The sequence below is a fragment of the Pyxicephalus adspersus genome, chromosome 9 (genome assembly GCF_032062135.1).
Source record: "Pyxicephalus adspersus chromosome 9, UCB_Pads_2.0, whole genome shotgun sequence".
Lineage (NCBI taxonomy): Eukaryota > Metazoa > Chordata > Amphibia > Anura > Pyxicephalidae > Pyxicephalus > Pyxicephalus adspersus.
The window spans coordinates 26,964,999-26,991,302 of NC_092866.1; the positions used below are offsets into that span (position 1 = coordinate 26,964,999).

Below are 26,304 nucleotides of genomic sequence, written 5' to 3' on the forward strand. Positions count from 1 at the left end.
AGTTTAATTTGGTTCATCAGGAGAAAACAATCATTCCTGATCCAGTGAGGCAATCTGATGTTCCCTGGATCAACAGTCTCTGTTGTCTTTATTTCTAAAGGAAGCCTATTCAACAGTTTCACAGACCATACTGTGAAGAATCCCTTCCTTATCCAGAGAATACATTTCTTTTTCTCCAGATTCAAAGAGTGCCCCCATCTCGTTTGTAATAACCTTAAAGTAAATATTTGAGAAGCGAGTTCTCTATATGGACCATTTACATATTTATATAGGGTGATCATGTCCACCCTTAAACGTCTCTTCTCAGTTCACCTAGTCTCTTCTCATAGCTGAGCTCCTCCATTCCTTTTATTAGTTCTGTTGCCCTTTTCTGCACCCAGGGCCATTTTTTATATTTATATGGGGTGATCATATCCACCCTTAAACGTCTCTTCTCAAGAAAGAATAGATTCAGTTCAGCTAATCTCTCCTCATAGCTGAGCTCCTCCATTCCTTTTATTAGTTCTGTTGCCCTTCTCTGCACCCTCTCCAGTTTTACAATGTCCTTTTTTAGTGAACTGGTATTCAAAACTGGACTGCATATTCCAGATGTGGTCTGACCAATGCTTTATGTTTCATTTTATCTTTGCAGTCTATTCCTCTTTTATCTTTGCAGTCTATTCCTCTTTTGACAAAAGAAGTATTTTGCTAGCTTTAGATATTGAAGCTTAGCATTGTATGCTAATATTAAGTCTATGATTTACCAAAACCCCCAGATTCCTTTCCACTTTGACTTCCCCAAATGTTTTCTCTCTAGACAGAATGAAGCATGCATGGTAATAGGCCCCAAGTGCATAACTTTAAATTGATCAATGTTAAATGTCATTTGCCACTTTGCTGCTCCACATGTCTGTTTAAAGATTATAGACATCCTGTATGGACTTGATTATATTACAAAGTTTGGTGTCTTCTGCAAACACAAAAACGCAAACGCAAACACAAAAATAGTACTTTTAATCTCAAACTCTATATCATTTATGAAGATGGTAAACAGTAAAGATCCCAAAACTGAACCATGGGGTACTCCACTAATAACCTTAGTTGTTGAGAGTATGAATCATTAATCACTTCTCTGGATGCAGTCTTTAATCCAGTTCTCTATTTATTTACAAACTGATTCTTGTAAACCTATAGAGCCTAACCTGCACAATACCCACCTGTGGGGTACTGTGTCAAATGCTTTTTCAAAGTCCAAGTACATGCATGTAGGAAAAAGCCCCTATGTTTAAAAGCCCCTATGTTTACCTTACCTAAAAGGGGGCACTCTGTGCATCTGGAAGAAAAGAAGTGCTATCTCCGGATAAAGGAGGGATTCTTCACAGTAAGGTCTGGGAAAATGTGGAATAGGCTCCGTAAGGAAGTAGTTTCAGCTGGTACTATAGATTGCTTTAGGAATAATCTGGATGCTTTTTTAGAAGCACAGAATTTATCTGGGTAATAAAGTTTTAAAGTAAAGACAACAAGAGACTGTTAAAAAAAACAGTAAGGAAAACAGATGGATTGGCTCACAGGAAGGAATTTTCCCCTGTTGTAGCAAATTGATCCAGGGTTTTTTGCATTCCTCTAAAACAAATATGTCTATTTCCCTAGTGGTTGAACTTGATGGACTTATGTCTTTTTCAACCTATGTATCTTTGTTAGAAAGAACTTGGTCTAGCAAAGTATCTAATTTCCAGTTGGGCTTCTATAAGTTCTACTATAAAATTATCTTGTAATTTCATACATTTCTATCCTTTTGCTCTACCCTTAGCGTCATTACCCCAGTCAATGACAGGGTAGTTAAAATCACCCACCACTACCACTGTCCAAGCCTGTGAAGCCCTTTTTATCTATCTCCTATTTAGCACTGGGGGGCTATAGCAAACACCAGTGATTAACTGTGTATTATGCATCCCCATATGCAACTCTACCCATAAAGTTTCAACATCATCACGTAGAGCACGTGATGATCAACAATTTCTTCTTTCCTATTCGCTTTCAGATCACCTCTTAGACACCACAACCTTTTTGTTTTACTTGTTGTCTTTCTGAAAGAGAGTATAGCCAGAAATCCTAACAATCTATTCGTGTGAAGAATAACTAAGTCATATATCTCTTCATTGAAAAAAGCTTCCAAGTCCCTTATTCTGTTTCACTTCTAGCATTGGTTACCAGGCTCTTCAAAGCATTGCTGCATTTACCAACAGTGTTTGCCAAATCCTTTTGTTTTTCAGTACAGTTAGTACTGCAAACTCCAATGTTTGTGTGTTACCCCTTTGTATCTAGTTGTAAAGTGCTTAGGACCATTGTTGTAATAAACTTTTACTTGGTGGCAAGGTGTTTTCTTATTTTACCTCCTTCATGTTTCCAATAATTATTTAAAAAAAAGTAAAACAATTTTAACCTCCTGCTTCTGCTATTACCTTGTTTGTACCCATACAAAATTTTTTTTTATTAATCTGTGAATTATAATGGAATTTCTTTGGAAAATACACATTTTAATTTGCACTCATGTGCCAACTTTAACCAATTGAGAGTAATAAGTGGACTGCTACCACTCCTCCCGAAGATCATCGGCATCCCTTGCACTGAAACTAAGGCTGTGCACAGCTGAAGGGGATTCTTGAGTAGGTGCTGCTACAAATTGTTCATTCCTGACCTGCCATTGGCTGTTGGGCCTTTTTAAAGCTCTCCAGTTCCAGACTCAGGTTACTGGATCCTCAGTGCACTTCCTGCCTCTCTGCCAGCTAGTCATCTGTTTGGATTTTCTGTGTTTGACCTCGGCCTGTTACCTGACTCTGCCTGGTGTGCTTCCTGCCCTGACCTCAGCCTGTTACCTGACTCTGCCTGGTCTGCTGCCTGCCCTGACCTCGGCTTGCCTGCTGCCTTCCCTGACCTCGGGCTGTTACCTGACCTCGTCTTGCCTGCTGCCTGCCCTGACCTCGGCCTGTTACCAGACCTCTCCTTTCCTGCCGCCTGCCCTGATCCCGGCCAGTCCAGCTACTTCATCTTGACTCACTGCTTTCCAGCCTCATCACTATTCCCATGCAGAAGTCTTCTGATCCCTGTCAACCCCTGGTGGGGAGAGCGTGGGGGCCACGACCTGGTGAGAAAAGCAGCCTGGTGGCCACTAGTGTCACAGGCTCTCCTTGGGGGGTGCGCCGGTTACCTGGGAGTCACTTAATTTTGGTGCCTCAGGTAATCCCGTGTCACTTGCCAGGGGGAGGCGACCCATAACAGGTTGCTAGGGAATGGTGGTGAGGCGGGAAAGCAGCGAGTCAAGGCTGAGGTAAGGGCAGGCGGCAGGCAAGGCAGAGTCAGGTACCAGGCCGAGGTCAGGGCAGGCAGCAGACAAGGCAAAGTAAGGTAACAAACCTTCAAACACAGAAATACCAAACAGATGACTAGCTGGCAAAAAGGCAGGAAGTGCATTGAAGGAAACAACTCCACCCTCCCCCCATATTGTTAAAACCAGACCTTTCAATAGGCTGGGGACCTTCCCGCATTGGAAATGGGGCAGCAAGCTTGTATGCACTTCTATCAATTAATCCATCTATTTATTCCTCTGAAATCTGGTTTTTCAGGGTGCAAAAGGGGGTCCCAGATTTTCGTCCCTCACTCTGGGATGTCAGTAATGAGGTAAATAGTACCCATCCCCTGAAATGGTTAAAAAAGTCACTAGTAAAAGAGACACACTGAGTTTGTGTATTTTTTTGACAAATTATGTCAGTTGTCAAGCCCTGTAAAATATATCAAAAAATTAAAAGGAAAATGACAAGGGAAAGGGGATTTTTGGCAACAAGAAAACTTTTACTAATGCAAAAAGTGAAAGATTAGTCTTGGCTAGACAAGGCTCAACTGAAGTATAGGCATATCAAATACACATACCAATTACATATAGTTGTTAGTAGACAAAGTGAAGAACATCGAAAGATTGACAAGGGTTGAAGGAAATCACAGTTATCTATTTGCTTGATGCATTTTGCCGTATGGCTTTCTCGGGAGGGTAGAGACTTAAACTAGTACATAACACCATAGAAATACAAACATTGTTGAAAACTCGTTCATGAACTGTTGGCACATTTATTTATGCTTATTAAGCATATGTAACTCAATATTGAACACTTAAAATAAAGTGTAACCCAGGAAACATAAAATAAAAATTTATATATTGTAGGATCACCTTTTCTGGGTTAAAAGGTACTCTCCAACTGCAGGATTGGTGTATGAAGCACACTGGAGACAGTAGATAAGGTTTAAACTGACCCACAGCCAGTTTTATTAACCTCCTTGCAGTTAAGCCCGACCTTCGCTCGGGCAAAAAAAAACTGCAAGGATGGTTAAGCCCGAGATTTTTCACTTACCTTGTCCCCCTGTGCTCATCCAGCGTCGTCCTCCATCGGTCATCGTCCGCCGATCTCTCCAGCGTCGGGTGCCTTCGTCGGGTGCCAGCGGGACCGGTAAGAAGCCGGCCAGCTTCTTACCTGGTCCCGCTGATCGTCCGACGTCCTACTCGTTCCAGCGCCGGATGATCTCTGCAGGGAGAAGCCGTCCGGCGGAGAAAAAAAAAACCGGACGGCTTCTCCCTGCGTGCGTGATGACGTTGGCGCGTGTGCGGGAAATTCAAACTGAAACTCATTCAAACATTTTGTATTGGATTCAATACAAACTCCTGTATTCAATCCAATACAAAATAATTCAAATAATTACAAAGTATATACCTGGTAAATTCAAACTGTCATTTTGTATTGGATTGGATACAAACTTGCGTATCCAATCCAATACAAAATAATTCAAATAATTACAAAGTATATACCTGGTAAATTCAAACACTCATTTTGTATTGGATTGGATACAAACTCCAGCATCCAATCCAATACAAAAAAATAAAAAAAAATAAAATAAAAGTAAATAACTTGGAAATTCAAATTCTTATTTTGTATTGGATTGGATACAAACTCCCGTATCCAATCAAATACAAAATAATTCAAAACAAACTCCAATAAATACACAATCAAAGTTTTAAAAATTGCCACACTAGGGAGGTGTTTTAGAATAATATAGTACTTTACAATATACAGAGTTATTGCTTTTTCAGTATTTATGATTTGTTTACATTGCTGATTTTTGTGTTTTTCCTTTAATTTTATTAAAAGTAATTTTTTTTTTTACATGATTGTGTGTTTCAAACATTTTTTATATTCATATTATCTACTAGAACCCCTGTTCGGACATATTTCTGTAAGTTACAGGTCTACAATTTAAAAACAGTGGATCACTTTTGGTACAGAAATCTAGACCTCAGTGTAACGCTTAGGTGGTTAAAAAGGTTGCGTAAGATAAAACAAAACAAAACAAAAATAAATCAACACAGACGTTCCAGCAACCTTTACTCACATGTAGTACAACAATGGCTCTCACAGGCAGCTTCCCTGTGCCCCAGGTCAAATAGAGCTTCCTTCCTCTCCTTCCCTTTTAACCTGATACTCACAGCTGTGCAGTAATTAATGGCCACACAAAACCAAACTCTGGCCTGGATCAGAACACTTCTGAGTGACATGCAAAACCCAGGTCTGGAATCCCAGCAGACCTATTGCTGGTTAATCTCTCCCATAGGAGAGGAAATGGGGAGAAATATATCTTCCCTCCTTTTGCCATGTCACAATATATATATATATGTTTATTTTATGTTTCATGAGTTACACTTTATATTAGGTGTTCAATAATGTATATATATATATATACACACACACAGTGCTCAACCCAGAATTCTTTTTAAGCTGGGTGGGAAGAAATTTTAGGTGGATCGTTACCCAGTATTGTGACTCAACTATTCAGTAACCACCCAAAAGCAGCCGGGTGGTTACTGAAATGTGCCGGGTGGTGCGCCCGGCTAAAAAAGGCTGGGGAGAACACTGACACATATATCTATAAAGATAATACATGTTGCGTTAGGTAATTGTAGTGAGTGGTAAATTGTGAGGTATACTGTGAAGTATATATATATATATATATATATATATATATATATATATATATATTTAAGGGGATATCCGAGTATATAGAGGGTGAAAATAGATAATTGTCTTGTTGGAGGGTTGATAATGTACAATCCAGAAATACATGAAGGAGGTAGGTTATTTGAATAATAATAAGCCAGATGGAAAATGATGAAATTGAAAAAAGAATAACAATATTTATGTATCAATATATTCAAATAGTAAAACTAATTAGAATGGGTATGAAAAATCTTAAAGGGGTTTCAATCAGGGGATTCTGGGTAGTAGAGGAATGTCCAGAGAGGACACTGAGAACAGAATGAAATAGGAGGTAGTTTAGTAAGAATGGAATAAAGGATAATTGATTATAAGTTATCAAAAAACGTGGGTGGAAAAGTTACAAGAACAATATTTATCAAGAAACATGGGTGGAAATTAGTAGAAATAAATAAAAAGATAAGAGAATAGGAGGAGGGGGTGCAAGAGGGAAAGATGAAATAGAAAAGAAGAAATGGACAGGGAGAGGGGAAAAAACAAGGGAAAGTAGGACTATAGGGAGAAATAGGGGAGGGAAAAGAAGATAAGCAGTAAGCAGGACGGGGAGAACAATTGATGGTAAAGAGAAAAAAAAGAAAGCAGGGACTGAATATGGGGGAAGGCATAGTGATGATCTTGTAAGATGGTATTAGTGAAATTGCATGAATGAGCATAATTGTAGATTCATGAAGAGAAAATTGTATGTGTAAAGCGAAGTTTTGATGGAAATGGAAAGTGTAAGATATGAATTATGAACTGAAAGAGAGAAATGGAACTGGAAAAAGAAGGGAGCAAGTGCCTGAAATGTGAATATCGATAAACATATTACTATATGACTATATAACTATGGCACATTCTAATTACAAGTTGGATTGAGAATAACCTGTATGTGACAGTAAAATATTGTAAGACAACATATAAACTTAAGTTAATATAAATCAGGGTAACAAATGTAATTAGGAATCATATACAACATATATAAATTAAGTTGTCAGGCCAAGATGGTAAAAAAAACCCATGGATCAGACTTGAGAATAAAAATCATGAATGGTGTATAGTAATGATTAACAAGTGGAATATTGACAATGCTTAAAATATATTAAAGCAACCCAGTGGTTGCTGACAAATAGTGGTGTTCATGAACTTCATCCAAAATTCCTACCAGTGATATTAATATTAGTAACATCAATATTAACATGATACAGTGTTCACATGATACAATGCTCACATAATCCAGTCTCCAAGAGTAGCTCCAAATTTATCATAAATCACTTATTGTCTGTTAAAGTGTGTGATTCACCATAAGGTTTCTTTAGGTTTAGCAGGTTTTTGGTGATATATGAGAGTGTTCCTATCCAGTGATTTCACTTTCTGGTAGATTTTTCTTTTAGAAGTTTCTTGATGTAAACTACTTAGTAGTAGTCTGTCACATATGGATTTGGCTTCAGATTCAAAATTATGTTTCAGGATAGGAACACCCTCACATATCTCCAAAAACCACTTAGACCTAAAGTAACCTTAAGTCTAATCACAAGCTTTAACAGACATCCCCAAGTGATTTATATCTACTCTGAATTTTGGAACATACTAACCGCAGATTGTTCCATAGTTATACATCTACATCATCAAACCCAGCTAACCACAGAAAAATCTTTGTCACTCAAAATTTAATTGGTCTCAAGTCATTACAAATCTAACAAATCCACTTCTTCCCAAGCCCTAATCCATGCAACCTTTAAGTGTGGAAGTTGCACACAATGCCTATGGATTAAAGAAAACCAGGCTATCCTTTTTACCTAATAGTACAACACACAGATCAAGATACCACATTAAGATACCACATGGATTGCTCATTCATGGAAAAACCAAAAGAGCTTTCCAAAAAAGAATATATAAACAAATACTCGATCAACAATAGGAAAAAAAAACCCAATTAGCCACCATGAGGGAACCGACCATAATTTTAATATTAAGTTCATCACATTTATAGCTTTGAAAAAAATCTTTCCGAATCCTAGAGGTGGTGACATTGACAAGAAACTACTTTCACAGGTGACAAAATGGATTTTTGTCCTTAATGTTTATTAAATATCCAGGACTTACAATGTTTGCACCTTTTAACCATTCATATAAACATTATTCTGGTCAAATACACTTTAGCTTTGATTAACAGATCAATCATATAACTCTGTAAAGTGTTTGACTGCATGAGTAAGATTTAATGCCTGCGTTGATTATTTACTTTGAATGTTTGTTTATGTTTTATACTTTTTTTTAGGACCTTGAATCTCATTTCTAATATTTTATACCTAGTGAGTGTAATGACACTCACTAGGTATAAAATATAATGAAATATGATACATTTCAGAGCTACTCTTGGAGACTGGATTAGGTGAGCATTGTATCATGTGAGTGTTGTATCATGTTAAAATTGATGTTACTATTAATACTTGTTACCCTGATTTATATTACCTTAAGTTGATATGTTGTATTACATTATTTTACAGTAGCATGCAGGTTATCCTCAACCAACTTGTCATTTGAATGCGCCATATTTATACTTTTATAACTATTTATCTGTTTATCAATATTCACATTCCAGGCACTTGCTCCCTTCTTCTTTTTCTTCTTCCTCTTCTTCCTTTTCATTTTTTACACTATTGGTATTTTATACTTTTCATTTCCTTCATAACTTCTGTTCCACTTCACACATTTTACACATTTTTTTCTTCATGTAAATACAATCATGCTCATTATTGCCATTCATTCACTATTAACATCTTACAAGATCATCACCATTCCTTTCCCCTTTTTCAGTCCCCACTTTCTTTCTTCTCTATATACCATCTATTCTTCTCCTTGGCCTTCTGCTTATCTTCTTTTCCCTCCCCTATTTCAATAATTTCTCCTCTCAGTCCTTCCTTTCCCTTCTCTTTCCATCCCCCCCCTTTTTTTTTCTTTCATTTTTCCTTCCCCCTTCTTTCTCTTGACTTTTTATCTTAGTTTTATTTCTACTCATTTTCACCCATGTTTCTTGATAAATATTGTTCTTTCCCGCCCCCTCACACTGGCTTAAATCATTTTGCCGGTGCCCAAGCATGGCGGGATTCAGGCTATACAGGCTCGCACCACCACCTGCCTACATCCCCTGTTTGGGTACTGTAGATATGCGCTGCCCAGAGTTCTATTCCTTGACGGGCTCAGCAGTCTGCTGGGATCCGTCCTGGATGGAGACCGAAACCAGTGAGCTTTCATATACTCGGAGATTACCTTAATAATATATTCTTCAATATAACTCACATTTTACTACTCACTACAACTATCTAACACAAGATATATTATCTATGTAGAGATATATAAATGTATTTATACATTTTTTTGTTTTTTTTTTTGGTTACAGGTTATATTATGTTTTATTTAATGTGTTACATAGGTTCACATATTATATTTAAAAAATTAATATGTTTAATAAGCATATGAAAATGTACCAACAGTTAATGAATAGGTTTTCCACAATGTTTGTAATTCCATTGTGTACTAGTGTACTAGTTTAGGTCTGTACCCTCATTGTCTACTAACAATTATATGTAACTGATATGTGTATTTGATACACTTATTGTTCAGTTGAGCCTTGTCTAGCAAGACCCATCCTTCAATATGTTTTTACATTAGTAAAAGTTTTCTTATTTAATTTCTAGTTTAATTATTTGGTGTATATACCACGAATAATGATCTGCAAATTTATTGAACTTGATAAGCTTCTGATTTCTGTCTATTGTTACATTGTTCACCATATGAATGTAAATGATCATGAAAGCAAAATGGTGTGGGGCATTCTCAATATGTGAATAAACTCTAAAACTCTTTTCAACTGTGCCTTCATTTTTGTAAGGTTTATTCATTTTTTGAAGTATAAGGCTTACATTTCCATATATACTGGATCAATTTAGTATTAAAATTCAGTTTTTTTAGTGGTACTTGCCGTCATTGATTGGGGATACAGAGGGTATAGGTAAAGAAGGTCTGTCAATATGTAAGCCTATCACCACACTCCAGGTGTCTTTAGAAATTGCCCAACATGGTGGCAGATTATCACATTAATCTGAAATACCCTAAGTCTCTTCAGATCTCAAAATCCTCATTAATATTTTTCTATTTTCTATCCTTTCAATCCTTTAGGTCAAGGAGTCCATAAAAATTAAAAATAAAACAAAAAACAAAAATAAATTACAAAATAATACAGGAGTAAAAAGTATTAAACATAAAATAAATAAACTTTACAAAAGTATTTATTTGCTTTTAGGGTTCAACAAAGTAATGCAGAATTTACTCTCACAGAGATAGAACCCCATAGTGTGAACCAAAACTTTATGACAGATCTAAATTTTGTACATTTTAGGGATAACAGGGGGATATGTTTTGTGAAAGCCTGACCAGTGGGATGAAAGGGAAAGGCTGTTGCTTTTCAAGATAAAGGTATCTTGATCTTTCATCACTAGAAGAATTTGGATGATCCTTCAAACAATCAGAACCAAGGCAGGCTACTACAGCATAATATACATATATATAGCATAATACAGCAAAATATAATTAACTAATAATTATAATAAAATCTATATTTCACTTCCCATGCTTGGAGTCTCCACTTAGCCATGCTTTTGCATAAAGTGATAGCATCGCATCCAAGGCAGGCTTTGAAATTTAAAATTTAAGTTATTACATTTACTAAGAATGGAATTAAAAAAACATTACAAAAATATGCCTGGGCTGGCTTTTCAACACTACAGACAAGCAGCTTGTTTATTGCATGTAAACTTTCATGATTTGTGTAAACCTGCTCCACCAATTGTAAGTTTATAGAAACTGACTTACAGAAAAGCATATATTTAGTAGTAGTATAGTTTGACGTGACAGAAATGTTTGATATATTTCCACAGGCAATCTTTGAAGATATAGACTATTTGGCAACTATAGAATGGTTACCAAGTGTTAAGCCTTTAAGGTGGATTCACAGTAAATCCTTATATTGTCTTTAATAAAACCATTTACATGGATGTAAATAGATATGCTGCATGTAACATTTTGGTATGTTGGTAGAAATACCCCTTATGTTATCATATAGTATTGTAGTTTTATATGTTCTGGGATCTAAACTATTAATGATTTACCACTCTTATTATCTTCTAGGTCGGCAGCTTACTATATTCAACAGCCAGGCAGCCATCAAAGTTGGTGGAAAGGACCAAGGGCGCCCGTTCCAGGGTCAGATCTCAGGATTGTATTACAATGGGTTAAAGGTGCTATCCCTAGCTGCAGAGAGTGACCCTAATATCAGGACAGAGGGCAATCTCATGCTTGTTGGTGAGGTTCCATCAGTCATGACTACTGAGACTACAGCCACTACACTTTTGGCTGACATGTCTACCACTATCATGGAAACAACTACAACCATGGCAACCACCACCACTAGGAAAGGGAGGTCCCCAACTATGAGAGACAGCATTACACAAGTAAGTACAATATTACTATTGCATATAAATTAAAACTCTTTTCACAAATACTGGCCAACAAATAAAACAACAAAAAAGAAACAAAATAATATAGCATGTAAATGTGCTCCATTTAATATACTTACATTTTAACTTTTCATTTTAGTCTGGTTTCTGTAATTTTCCAAAACTGTTAAGGTGTTCTGTATACTGTTGGTGTTGAGTATATTCCAATAAATTTACTGCATGTTTGGATTGATAATAAATCCCCTTAGGTATTTAATTGCAATGGGAATTTAATTTTTGTTGAGTTACTCCCTAAGGGATATTTACTTCTAAAGAGATGCACACACTGCAACTTTCTTTCTTTTCAGAAATCAGTTTTGAAAATACATGAAAGTATTCCCACCCTTTTTATTCACATCAGAAAAAGGGTAGGAATCTGTAAAAGTGTTTGTTAAAATCCTAACAATGAGTTACTGAGTAGGTACTGTTTCTTTTCATAAAAATACATATACCAAAGCAGCAAAGATATAGCAATATACCTCACGTGTATCCTCTGGATTGGACATTAGGGGCAGTAAATCTAACATGCACTGAAACATTTCTTTGTGAAGAATATTTCAGGTCATGTGTTTCAATGCCAGCAGCCAATTCTCCACCAGGGAATGTTTTAGTGAATGCCAGGTTTGCTGGTTTATAGATAGACCCCTTAGTGTTGCTTTCAACAAAATAATATAAAATGGAAAACTCATGTGTGAAAAACTAAGTACACCCAACAGTAATCAATAGCTTGTACAACCATCTTCAGAAGCAATAACTCAAAGTAACCAATTTTTGTATGACATTATGAGTCTGATTTATTAAATGTCCCCAAGCCTGCAGTGGATACACTTTCATCAGTGAACTTGGGTAATCTATTTCAAGTTTGCTGGATCACCCAGGTATACTGATGAAAGTGTATCTTCTCCAGCCTTGTACAGCATTAATAAATCAGGCCCTATCAGTCTCCAATATCATTGTGGAGGAATTTTGGCCCAGTCTTTATTTATTTGCTTGTAATTTTATAGGGTCAACATATAACACAGCACTTTACATAGTACATAGTCATATCACTAGCTGACCTTCATGAGGGCACACAATCCAATGTCCTTACCATAGTCATATGGCATGATACTGTCTAAAGCCAATTTTGAGGGTAACTCAATTAACCTAACTGTATAATTTTGGCATGTGGCTGAGGAAACACACACAAACATGGGGAGAACATACAAACTCTTTGTAGATAGTGTCTTGGCTGAAATTTGTACATCGGACCTAGTGTTGCAAAGACAAGAATGTTAGCCACTGAACCAACCATGATGGGCAATCTTCTTTACAAGTTCATTGAGGCTGGTGGTAATGATTTTATTCACAGCTCTCATAAGATCCTGCCACAGCAATTGGAGGTCTAGGCTATTCTAATACATTGTTTCTTGCAGATAATGTCCTGTTCCTACTTTGGTATACAGAAGAGATAATGGTTGACTCATTGACTGCAATGTGCCCTGTGTTTGCAAAATAAGTACATATTCCTGCCCCCCCCCCCCCGAAATCATGCTTGACAGTTGGTGTGCTTATTGTGATATGCTTTGTTTGATTTTCATCTTTGGGACTCTGCATTATGGCACAATAATATGTACAAATATCTCCAGAATTGACATTGTTCCACAACTCTTAGATTTAATTCAGATAAAAGGAAAAGAGTTTGTAATGATCATACTATAGTGATGCCTACATTGAGTCATCAACATAAATGAGAGTAACAATGCTGGGTAAAATTTACAATTAGAAGGTATTGACATTTACATTGAAAGGGCCCCACAATATTGCATAAATATATAGATATGTAGCAGTGGTTCCAATGAGTAACAGTAGTTGATGTGGGGATTACACGGTCAACACCATCAGCAATTCAATTTTCAATATTTAAACTCAATGCATTTCATAGCTCTGAGGATTCTTTTTCATGTAATTTACAGATTTAATAAACAAACAAAATGGTACATATAAACATATATCTAACCAGAGAGAGCATGACAGGATTTAAAATAATGAAAACATAATGATCATAAAATAAAAGAATAGCTTCACCTTTTTTGCTTTCTTCAGTGATAATGTGATTGTGTATGTTACAATATTACCAAATCTATTCTTTGTTTTTTTCATATATTTTTCTTTTTGCCTTGTAAAAATGCCATACACTGTTTCCTTTGCTGGTGTAACAAAAATGTTTGTTTGTTTATTCATTTGCATATTCCAAAATTCAGACATCAGCAATCATATATCATAACATAATGTTTAGATTTCTTTTTTAAAAAATACATCTTTTATTTGCATTAAATTAAATATGGAAAACGATGAGGCAAGAAAAGTAGCAAAAAAGAGTGAGGTGGATAATAGTGCATTTGTTGTAGATCAAATAATTTGGACATTGTTATACCCATACAATGTTTAAAGCATGTTTTAAAGAGCCCTAGTTAAAATGTATTAATTGCTGTTTGGATTTAGGTTGAGCACAAAATCGACCTAAATTATCTTCATTCAGTTTGGCTCTACAAGAATTTAATTCTTGCTCATATTCAGTCCAAATTTGTTAGGCATGATATTCCATAATGCCCTGCCCAACCACTGAGTAGCAGTAGTAGAGGGGCAACCATACAGTCAGGGCTATATTTGGTGCTGGAGGGCCACTCCCATTGGCAGCAGATGTGTGTCTGTATGTGGGAGGGGGGTGTCCACTTGTCTATCCAGCTCCAACAGCAGAACAACTTGTATAGCCTTAAAGGCTGGTCTGCTTACTGGGGGAAAGTTGTGCCCACTACAGTGAAGGGTAAAGAATATGCCACATGTGCTACAGCCACTACTATTTATCAAAGTATGTATTGACATAAAAGTGCTGATTATTTTGGTGTTTTACTTATTTTTAATCTTTCACATATTATTTTTGTTATTAAAAAGCACGGTCAAATTGGCCAAATCATTTGACTAAATATTTCTTTATTGGGCCACTTGTCATAGTCACTTTGTGCCACCATTGATTATTGGGAAACCAAGGAAGCTGACCCCTATTAGGAACTGAAAAAGATCCAAGTTCAAAGCAGGATTTTTTAGGAACTTACAGCAGACAAATACTTTATAAAAATACAAATTTTCTTTCTTAACTATTCATTTAAAAATGTATTAACTACACAATCAATATAATATTAAAATCAAATAAGCAATGGGGCCTCAAGGGCCACTAGACAAACTGCTACTACCACCATAGTTATAGCATATTACTCTCGGGATACAAATGGGTAGGTGTGGGTGACTCAGTAACTCGACACGTTTTGCAGAACTGGTCTGCTTCCTCATGAGTACTGCAATGGTAGTTTAAATAATGTAGAGGTCAGGTGGTGTAAATCTAAAAAGGGGGGGATATGACAAAAAAATTAAAAACTATACACACATATATAATATATAAACATACATACACATACATATACACATGCACGGATATATACACCCATAATGTGACATGAATAAGATGTCCTTACTAACATATAATATAAAGCAACCACAAGATAAAAGAGATAAGATAAAGAATTTAACAAAATAATGGTAGCTCACATGACTTTGGGCCAAGGGAGACACATCTGCAAGCATTAATAATATACCTATTAGGGTATTTAGGAGGATAATAAACAAGCCATCCCTTTTTAAGCTAACAAGCCTTCCCCATAGAATCAGTATATTAAAAGTACATAAACATGATTTAGAGATCATAAGTTTAATTATGTTCAATAAAAAGGTACACCCCAGTAAGAGGGGATAGAGAATTCTGAACTTACTTATATTAAAGTAAACAGTATTTATAGGTTCAATGTGAGAAATTACCTTACTTGGAATATCTATGAAGTTCGTTATAGAGATATACTGGTTAGCTGGAGGATGGTTTAAAGCAAATTTGCCTCAACAGTGAGTACAAGGCTCATTCATACCCAGTATCAAATCTCGCTTTATGCCCCTCTTGGAACTTTTTCAGTTCCTAATAGGGGTTAGCCCCTTTTTGGTTTCCCAGTATACTTTTGGTACTTGCTTTGTGTCATATTGTAAGGGGTTCACTGCTATTCCACAATTGATTAAATACATTTAAGTCCAGATTATGTGGATGGCTAGGAGCATGTGTTTTTTTTTGTTACCTAGTGTGAAAAGTTTTGTACCACTGTCCAGTTTTTTTCTGCTGTCCCAGGCTCCAATGGAGAGATTCCTATCTTCTTCACAACATTCTACTGGACAGGAAGTCAAGGGAAAGCTACAAAATAAACAGAAATAATGCTTGTCTTCGGTATAGTAGGTAAATTCTAAAAGCTTTGTCAATTTTTTTATTTTCTGACCCTCCTCCTGCCAGCGCACTGCTGGGTTAACTCCGCCCATTTTGATCCCCAGGACCAATGACCCTGACCATAAAAAGGCTTCCTCTCTATGACTCCCCAGTTCTTCTTTGGTCCTCTCCAGAGGTCATTGTGCCCCTACTATCCCTCCTTGGTTCAGGCTCACCAGGGGAAAATCCCTGTGCTGGTGGTAAATCACTGAAGATGTGGAGCAGTAGACAGCTGTATTTGGTTTTAAACAATCCATAGTATCATTGGTGGCTGAGGGTAGGCCGGCGGCCTTCCAGATCTTCATCACACCTGTGTGGCTTCCAGGAGCATGTATGGTAGTCATGTTTTTATCTTTTCTGCCCTTTGCCAGTACTAGGGCGGAACCAGCAATGTCATTTTCAGTCATCAGCATTATTTATAGGTTGCAAGGCAGCCAGCAACAGCATACCTCCTGTGCAGCAGATTTAAATGCTCCTAATTGTTTTTGACTTCTGATGACCTTTTTCTTGATTTTAAAAGATGTCAGGTAGGGTTATACAACCTTTATTTTTTCTGCTTTTTATCATCATTTTTATTGTTTTTTGCTATTTGTTGAATATTAGACATTTTTGATAATTTTATTTTAGTGACTTTTTTTCAGTACCTTTTTTAATTTAACTTGGACTGTCCTTTTTTCACCAGTTCACAGCTCACCCACACAAGTATTTTAATCTATGCGGCAAAGATAGGGGTTTTATTAGTAGGGTTAGTATTGCCGCTATATTTTTGCAAAAGAGTACTAATGGGTGCTTTTCTAATATAGGGATAAAAGCCTTGAAAGAAAGCATACCAGGACTCATTCCTGATCGTTTACCCTCTAAAAGAGGTCATAGGACAAAAAGAACCACAAGACCCTGTGGATTTCAACAGGTCTCCATCTCCTTTTAGTGGATATGCGGCTGGTCATCCAACTAGCTACATTTGTTGGGCTTATGCAAATTGAACCCTACCATCGAAATTAGTGTGCGCATAATATGTTCCCGCAACATGGAAGTAGAATCCAGAGATGTCAAGAGCTATATTGATGAAGCTATTGCAGAAGGAATTAAGAAGTTTACAAATCTAGGGAAAGCACATGTTCCTTCAGGCCATGAAAATGTTTTCCAACAGCCTGGTCCTTCTCACAGTTTTTTTCGATTCCAATAATGAAGAGGAGAATACATTTTATTTTGATTTCTCCCTGGTATCTACCTTTAATAGGTCTATTAGAGAAGCCATACAATGGGAGGAAATATCCCCTCCTTCTCCTAAAAGGAGAAGCACTTACCTTTCCTCCAATGCAGGAAGAAAAACAACTCTTTGAGCAAAAAGCAAGAGTTAGGATGGTCAGGAGTTTTTGGCTGAAGACTCCATTAATCTGTTAAAATTATCAGCAAAGATCATGGGGTTTTCGATCACCTCTAGAAGGGTGTTATAGCTTCGTCTTTGGGCTGTGGATTCATCTTCAAAGCAGGCATTGTGCTCGGTACTGTTTGAAAGTAAACTCTTCGTTAACCTTTGGAAGAGGGGATACAGAGAGTTACCGGCAGTAAGTCGGGTCTGATTTCTCAGCGAGGAAGGAAGCAGCAAGTACTTAGACCATGCTGCTCGTTCCGTGATTCGGTCCAAGATTCCGGAGGGCCTAGATCCCGTAATACCTTTCAATCCCGATGGCATAATTCTCAATCTATAATTCTCACCCAAGCTGTCAAGTCCACTGGGAAATCCTTCTGAAGGTGGTTCTGCTCAGGATTAAGGAGTGGAAGCCAGGCTTTCCAATTTTTCCAAAATCTAGGAAGACAACATTCTGGATGCCTGGATGGTCTCTGTAGTTTCCACAGCTTACCAAATAAAATTCTCCTCTCAACCTTTGAAATCCCATTTTCTTCAAACCAAGTTACCAATAGAAGAATCAAAACAAGAGATCCTGTTAACCTATCTTTAGCAAATGCTGGATTTGCAAGCCATAAAATCATTTCCCTTGGAAGAACAAGGAAGATGTTTTTTTTCCAGGCTATTTCTAATGCAGTCAGCTTCCGGAAATTTTTCCCCAGTTCTAGACCTAAAGGACTTTCACCTCAATTACTTTCGCTTGAGGTCCCTGCAAACAATAAGGTCAGTAGTCCATCCTGGAGATTGGCCAATATCAATACATGTGAAAGACGCATACCTCCACTTTCTGTTAGCTCCCAGCTTTAAGGAATATCTGCACTTCACTATCCCTAGCACCATTTGCAATTTACGTAACCAACCCTTCTGTCTCACCACTGCTCCAAGAACCTTTACAAAGGCATCAGCTTGTTTCTCAACAATATTCTGGTCATAGCCAAATCCAAGAGTCTGTTGGAATCTCACAAGGCCTTAGTACTGAAAGTCCTTTTGAGGTTTGTCTGGAAAGCGACTCTCTAGAAGAGCAACTAAACCCAGGTGATGGTGTATCTTGGAGTGACCTTCGATACCAGGAAAGGAAGGATATATCTTCAGCAAAGCAGAATAGCAAAAAGAGTTCTGTTTTTTCTTTCCAAGTCCAGAATAGTTCAGAGATGCATAACATTTCTGGAGCTCATGTCATTCTCAATTCCAGCGGTACCTTGGGCCTGGTGACACATGCTCCAATTTTGATTCCTCGACCAATAGGACAGAGTCTCCATGAAACAGAATATTCTCCTACTACTTCCTGTCTGTAAAGATGTGAAATAGTGGGCTTTAAAGTGAAATCTGGCCAAAAGTGTGGAAATTTCTCAGAACCCTTGGACCATTCTTACAACAGATGCCAGTCTCAAGGGCTGGGAAGCCCACTGTCTGGGTCTTCAAGCACAAGGTCACGGGTTCCCTGCAGTATCAACACCTTCCATCATGTTGGAACTAATAGCAGCCTTGCAGGGATTTTGCCAAAATTCTAGCAAACAAGCGGTAATTATTGCATAAGCAGAAAAACATCTCCAGGACCTTTCAGCAGCTTACTTAGAAGAAAATTGGCTGGCGGATCACCTCAGAAGGTCTTTTCTATATCCCAATGAGTAGGCCCTAAAACCCTTGTTACCTGCGGCCAAAAATCCTTTATATAGGGAAATCTGGTAATTGATCTAATGACATCACTAACCAACACCTAGCTTCCGCAGTTTGTTCGAGATTCAACTGCCCTCAAGCAGTAATCCAGAATGCGGTAATTTAAAAACTTTCTGTAAAACAGCTAGTTGGAAATCTCATAATACCTTCATTCAGCATTAGAAACTGGACAAAGCTTCAAGCTCAGCTTCTCATTTTGGTTCTTCATAAGGCCTTGACTGAAAACCAGGAAAATAAATTTTTTTATTATACTTATATATACTTATATTTATTATACCCCCCCCCCTCCCCCCCATTCTTCTAAATTTTCTTGTTGCATACTTGTGACTGAACTAGGGAGCTATAAAGAGGAAGCTTTTTTAAGGTCATTGTTATTGGTCCTGGGGGTCAAAAAGGGGCGGAGTAGACCCAACCGTGCACTTTCAGGAAGGGATGCCAGGAAAGGAAATTACTGGTAAGTATGATAACAATTTTACATTTTTTGTATCCCTGTTGCAGATTTTTCTCTCTCCCTGTCTGGTAAAACTGTCAGTAGGACAATAATCAAGGATAAATCTTTTAAATGAGGCTCCTGATAGAAATAATTAGGGTTAATTACTAATTAAATAATGAATGAATTAAGGTTTTGGCCTGACACACACTTTAAATAATCTGCTACTAAGTCCTTGGTGCCAGATACCATAGGAAACTCTCAGAGAAATTGACTACACAGAAGGTTTTTGGAGAGATCTTCCTAACAAAAAAATAAATCCTCAAAGCAGAGATAGAAGGCTTTGGATAGATCCTTCTAAAACATTAAATTTTTAGCTCTTCGGTTTAATATTTTAAATTAATATTTTATTTATATTAAGTGTGCATGTGTGTGTGGAGAGGGTGGGGGTGGTAAAGAAGGAAGGAATAAAAAATTTAGTTAGATTGGTACTTGGCTCTGCGATTGCTGGCTAGCCCAACACCATCAGTTTGGTAATTTGAATTATTACAGATATTAGTGATATCAGTGTGTGGTCTTAATTTTGTAAATATTTGCTCTGTCAAGACTCAGCAGCTTGCCTAAACCAATTAGTTTAATCCAACAGTAGAAGATTCAATTCTGGTTTATTTTAAAAGAAAGTCAGGGGGTACTCATTGGCTTTGGATAGTCATTTGCAGATTGACAAATATCTGTCACATATCTCCCCACTTCCCTGGCTGTCCTGAACCCTTTTTGTGATAAGAACTTCTATATGTTGTTGATAGTTGATTGAAAGTATCCAATCTGGAATGTAAACTCAATAGCAATAAATTCTTGTGGGTGCTATCTGTGCCTAGGCCTGGACTCTGAAGCCTGAAAATACTTTGCAACTTTCTTAGAGTCTCTTCCTTGAAACGGGTGCAGTGGGTGTTAGAGTTTCGACAGGTAGCAGATACATCCCTGCTTCCAGCACCAAAGGCTTTGTACGAGCAGCTGGTTTAACTCAGAGTTATACAAATTGGCTTCCTCTCCCTCTACTCTGCTGGAGCTAGTTCTGTTAATTTGGCTTTGTAGGGTGCGTGCAAAAGAATGGCTACCAAGTAGAAATCAGTAGTTATAATGCAACATATGAAAATTACATTTTTTAAGCACAGCAAAAAGAAAATGGGACTCTGATGGACATCCAAAGATTGTCACTGTGACAGATGAATGTTCAAATGCTGTACACACAATGCTGTTCTGTTTAATAGAGAGGGGAAGGTGAGTGAGCAGCACCCCGGCAATGTCCCTTCTGCAATAAAGTAAACTTACCTGCCTGTTTGCAATTTTTTAAGCACACTCACTTAACCTTGTTCCTCTGTGGGTGCCTCCTTCTTTTCTATCTTTGGCTAAATCTTTGGCCATCTGCACGCTCACGGTAGTTCATTCATACCCAGTATCAAACGTTATGCCAGGATAGCTATGCCACAATGGCTGTGTACTTTACAGAAAAGACTGTGAACCGACATATACTATATGTGTGTTTTATTGCAGAAAGGACATCGCCTGTCAGTTCTGCAAAACAACTGGTATGCTCCCAATTTTTTATTTTGAAACTATACTTCCACTTTAATTGTGGGTCAGGCAGCACAACTGAGTCCTTTGACTGTTTCCCCTATCCTAGGGAAGCAATTGCTCGGGTTTTCAATGAATGGAATGTGCATTTCCCTACAGCCCCTCTTCATCTGGACTCACACCCCCCACCTTATCTTGCATCCCAGGAATGGAAACTTATGACAAAGAGAATAGATTGTAAGCTCTTCGGGGCAGGGTCCTCTCCTCCTATATCACTGTCTGTATTAGTCTGTCATTTGCAATCTCTATTTAATGTACAGCGCTGCGTAATATGTAGGCGCTATATAAATCCTGTTTATTAATAATATTAATAATAATAAAAGAGGATGCTTCCCTATCTCAGCCAGGGCCACTGGGCACTTCTACCTGGGGTTGACATGGGGAGATCAGCAGCCCTTTCTGTTCAACTTTCTCCTCCTCCTGTGACTCTAGGCAGCCAGTAGGGATATTGTCACTGATGAAGGTCTTGTCGCAACTTACCATTTTTCTTAAAATACAGTACACATATTCCGAATTTACAGTTACTCCTAAGGGGTAAAGCACACTAATTATACATATTGTCTAATCTGCACATATTTATTAACATAGCTAATGACAGCTCTCTTTCATATAAGATATCATTGATATATAAATATCATTGAATTTCACATGTAGGGACTTTACTAATGAGTTTGTTTTCAGGTAGATTGGCACCTCATTCACAACAAACAAGAAACAAACTGAAGATAGGTAAGGCTCTAGAAAATAAGAACACATTTTCTTCTAATCCAGCAGCACTGTAAGCTTAGGTCGTTGGTAGGGATCCATTGAACTACTAAGATCATCACACGAGAAAGGCTGGAAGAAGAAATAAACTTTGCATTGGACATGTGTAACTATACCAAAAAGTAAAGGATTAGCCCTCTCTTTTGATAGTTAAAAGGTGTCCCTGCATATGGGATGGCAAAGCTTCAATCCAGTCAGAAGGCCCATTCTTACCTCTGGTGTTTCACCACCAGAAGCACCTATACCCACAAACCAAAAAAAGCGCAGGGACATTAGTGTGTAAGGTGGTAGGGAACAGGTGGAATTGGCTCCTTAGACAGGGTGTCCCATGGTTTGACTACGAAGGCCCTAGATAGGTATGTAGCTCCCAGGCTAAGGTGTTTTATTAGCTATTTTATTTAGCTAATACAGTTTTCTTAGGTGACTCATGTTTGGCTCAACTTGAGTTACCAAAAAGCCAATGGGGGGGGGGAGGTGCTGCTGAGGTATTCAACTCATGGTACCCTTCTTGATGATTATAAACAAGCAGGATAAATCATAAACCTGTGAAATGAAAAATTTCCTACTTCTCCATTCTGCCTTCTAAGCTCTATACCCTTCCCCCTTTTTTAAAATAGCTCAATGATCCACAGCAGTGTTTCTTGAGTGTTTTAACACAGGGGAACCCCTGAAAGTTGGCCGCCCTAGATTGTTGGCTATTGGTAAGAATGTCACCCTTATTGATTACCAAAAAGTCTTTGATATTTGTTAAACTGAACTCAAGGACTCAAGGAACCCCTAGCAACATTTGGCGGAACCCTAGGGTTCCATGAAACCCTGGTTGGGAAACACTGGTCCACATACATTTGGTGGCCTAAAAATGCCATTTTGGTGCATTTGGCTGCTATGATTACTATCTAGAACATAGATCAATGATGTTCAGAACTAGAATTTCTAGAACCCAGAAATAATTTAGTGCCAAACCCCGAAGTTATAAAACTCTTCAGTGCAAGACTCCTCTCCCCCCTTTAAGTGCATTACACCCACAAATTCAAACAAACCCCTTTATTTGCAGACCACCTTATTTTTTGCAAGTCTCCTTATTAGTGACAATCATCTCCTCAGTGACTCCCCCCCCCCCAATGACAAACCCCCAATCAGTACAGACAATCCCAATTTGTATGCAGACATCCCCCTCCTTTGTGACATTTTTTATTATCTGTTTTAGGTTTACACTGGGATGTGCACGATTGGTGGAATGGATGGAGATTTACAGGTGGTAGGGGCCATAATCCGTATGCAGACCCACTTGGAGGAGCAATAATACCCAGGTCTGGGGGTGGAATAGGGACCTAACTCCCCAATCCCCAGCAATAACTGCTTCTTGCTGTAGAATTATATACAGGCTCCCTCCACCTGTCACTATCCATGTGTTCTGTCTTCCAACAGTGATGTAGGAGGAACATTAAGTAAAATGCTGTGTAATATGTATGGGCTTGCATGAAATGTTTTGTCTAGGGGAAACTTTAAGCTGCGTACACACCTGCAATTTTTCTCGTTGGAAAGGATCTTTCACGATCCTTTCCAACGAGAAAAGACTGCACGATGCATGAACGATGCTGTACATACAGCACCGTTCATGCTCTATGGAGAGGGGAGGGGGAGAGCGACGGAGCGGCACCCTGCTGCGCGCTCTCCCCTTCCCTTTCATTAGGATCGGTCGTCGTCCATCGTCCATGGATCCGCCAGGACGGTCGTCGGACGATGGACGACGACCGACTGTACACACGGCAGATTTTCGCCCGATAATTGGCTGATACCGATTATCGGGCGAGAAAAATTTGCCGTGTGTACGCAGCTTTAGGTGTGAGCCTGGAGAAAGTGTATTACCTTTGTCAGTTTATATTTTTGGATACTTTCTTTGAATATGCAATTAGAAAGAGCAGGTCATTTTGCAGTTTCCTGTGTCAGTCTAAGGAATGGACTGGAGTTTTCCTTTGGCTCTATTTTGTCCTAATTCGACATAATGTTTATTACAAGCTGGGGACGGTGGAGTGGGAGTAGGTAAAAATAGGGGGGATTGGGGATTCTCAAGAAGAAATGGGGTCCGGTTTAATGAGAGAAAATGTTTGTGTGATGTTAATAGAGTTGGTAGCTAGAAACTCTCCTCTGAATAATTTCCAGACATAAGAACAGGACTCCCCAGATAAGGAAATAGGCTAACAATGGGGATGATTTACTAAAAGTGTCAAGGCTGTTCACTTAGCGAAGTGAATTATCACACTGCATGGGATAATTCCCTTTGTTTAGTGAGTGTTAAAGGTATTCTTCAAAGAATACCCAAACATGTAAAAGGATTGTTAGAACATAGTGGATAGCTGAAGTTAGCAGAGCTGTACCAAATTTACTGGGCTAAATGACATTGTAGCCCAGGCTTTGGTGTCCAAGGTCCTGTTAGATCTCTATTTGTAAAGAAGGATGTTACTTCCATCTATTCTATATGGCACTGGACAACACATATTTGTTTTGCATACAGTTAAAAAGGGATATGATCTGGTGTCCTACCAAAACCTTGTATAGCCCAACAGAATACCCAGGGGTGGTAGCATCCAATGACTAAAGGGTAGGGAACATAAGGGTATAAACATATAAAACAGGTACAAATATCACTCCAATAGCCATAGTCTGAATACTCCAGTGTAAAAACAATTCTACTCTGAACTCCTGGTAGAGACACTAGTGCTCATTAGAGATTACATCCTGTTTCCACAAATAGTGAAGTCTTGGATCCCTATTACCACAGCTGTGGGACCACCGCACACCAGTATTCTGCATTAAAAGTATAAACAAGACTATGTTAACTTTAAGATTAAAATTTAAATAGTATTAATACTGACCTGAATGTTCAATTATACTGCTATTCAATGCTATTCCTTTATGCAAAACCAATATTTTTAAGGCAAACACTTTTTTCCATGTGGTTGTCAAACTGATTCATGTGTTTCCTAATTGTTTTTTTGTTTATATATCTGTTATTTATTTAGTCCTATAATACTTTTTTAATATACTGAATCTGCCCTCAACATTCCATTAGGATATATCTTTATCACAATACAAAATGCTGACAGTGCTTTCTAGGGGTTGCCATGGTAATGGTGCAGTAATTTCCAAGGTTAGAAAAAGCCTCTGAGAATTGTATTTATTTCTGCCTTCTTCTTAAGCTAAGTGGAGGTATTACTGCTAGATAATGCTTTGATGTATATATCCTAAACGGTGAAAGTCTTTCCAGGCTGAGTTTTAGAGTCTAGAAATGAATAAAACCCAATTTCAAGTCACACTTAATTTGTCATAGAACATAGTGAGATCTAATTTTATTGTTATTAGTGTTATTAATATTAATATAAGTGTTTGAATTAGCATAATCAGTTATAGTTATAGGTATATATACACTGACATGAAGATGTTTTAAGCCAAGATATGTGTCAGAGAAGAGTTTGAATAGGGGATATAGCCTCCTGAATGCCCTAAAATGCTCAAAATGCCCCATTCATGTGATGGAACATTCATAATAATTTCTGAGTTAGTTTGGTGTTTGGGAGGTGTTTTTAGGTGTTTTGGGACATTTTAACACTTTCCAAACAAGAAAACACCCTGGTGTAGACTGGCCTATTGGAATGAATGGGAATTTTCAAACACCAATATTTAAAGGGGAACTAAACTAAAAACTGGCCAAAAAAATACACTTACCTTTAATCCCGCAGGGCAGCCTGATCCATCCGGGGGTGTTTTGCATCAGGTCCCGCGTCGTCCCTGCATCCGTCCTGGAACCGGCGCTGCCATCTTCGTCTCTCCTTCCAGGCTCTTCATCCTACGTCACCCGACTCAGCTGTGAGACCGGGTAATGTAGGATGGGAAAAAACTTTTTTTTTCTCTTTGTGCGAAAAGGCTCCTTCTGCGCATGCCCGAGCAAAAGGAGGACCCAAAAGCCTCCCAGGATGCGTGACGTAGCTATCCTGGGAGGCTCTGCGTTCCCATTCATTCTCAATTGCCTAGCCCAGAGGTAGGCAAACTCTGGCCTTTAGGCCAGATACAGGCTAGCTAGTATTCCAGTCCGGCCTAATGCCCCCCTAGTTATTTATTATTGGATCCTAATTGAATTGATGCGTTATTGCGAGTTCCCACAATAACATCCAGTTCCCGCACAGAAACCCCAATTACCATGCCTAAAGAGCAAAAGCAACGCACAGCTACCAGTCTCCTGAGGGTTGACCTTGAACGTCGTGTCTTCAACCCTGAATGGACTTACGAATTATTCTTCCTCCAACGTGGCAACAAAGCTCTGTGTTTAGTGTGCAACAACAACAACAGCACTTTCAAGGGGTTGAATCTCAAGGGGCATTTCGATGCCAAGCACGCACACACGTACAGGGACTACCCAGCTAATGAGCGGAAGACTGAGG

General features: G+C 38.1%; 1 protein-coding gene across 1 annotated transcript in view; it reads left to right on the forward strand.

The window, feature by feature from the left end:
- The first annotated feature begins 11,262 nt into the window (after nucleotides 1-11,262).
- Nucleotides 11,263-26,304, forward strand: part of LOC140338677 (neurexin-1-beta-like) — a 33,345-nt gene continuing 18,303 nt past the window's right edge. Inside the window, exon 1 of the mRNA XM_072422967.1 lies at nucleotides 11,263-11,563. Coding sequence (XP_072279068.1) covers nucleotides 11,405-11,563 — 159 coding nt within the window. The 5' untranslated portion in view covers nucleotides 11,263-11,404. The remainder of the gene's footprint in view (nucleotides 11,564-26,304) is intronic.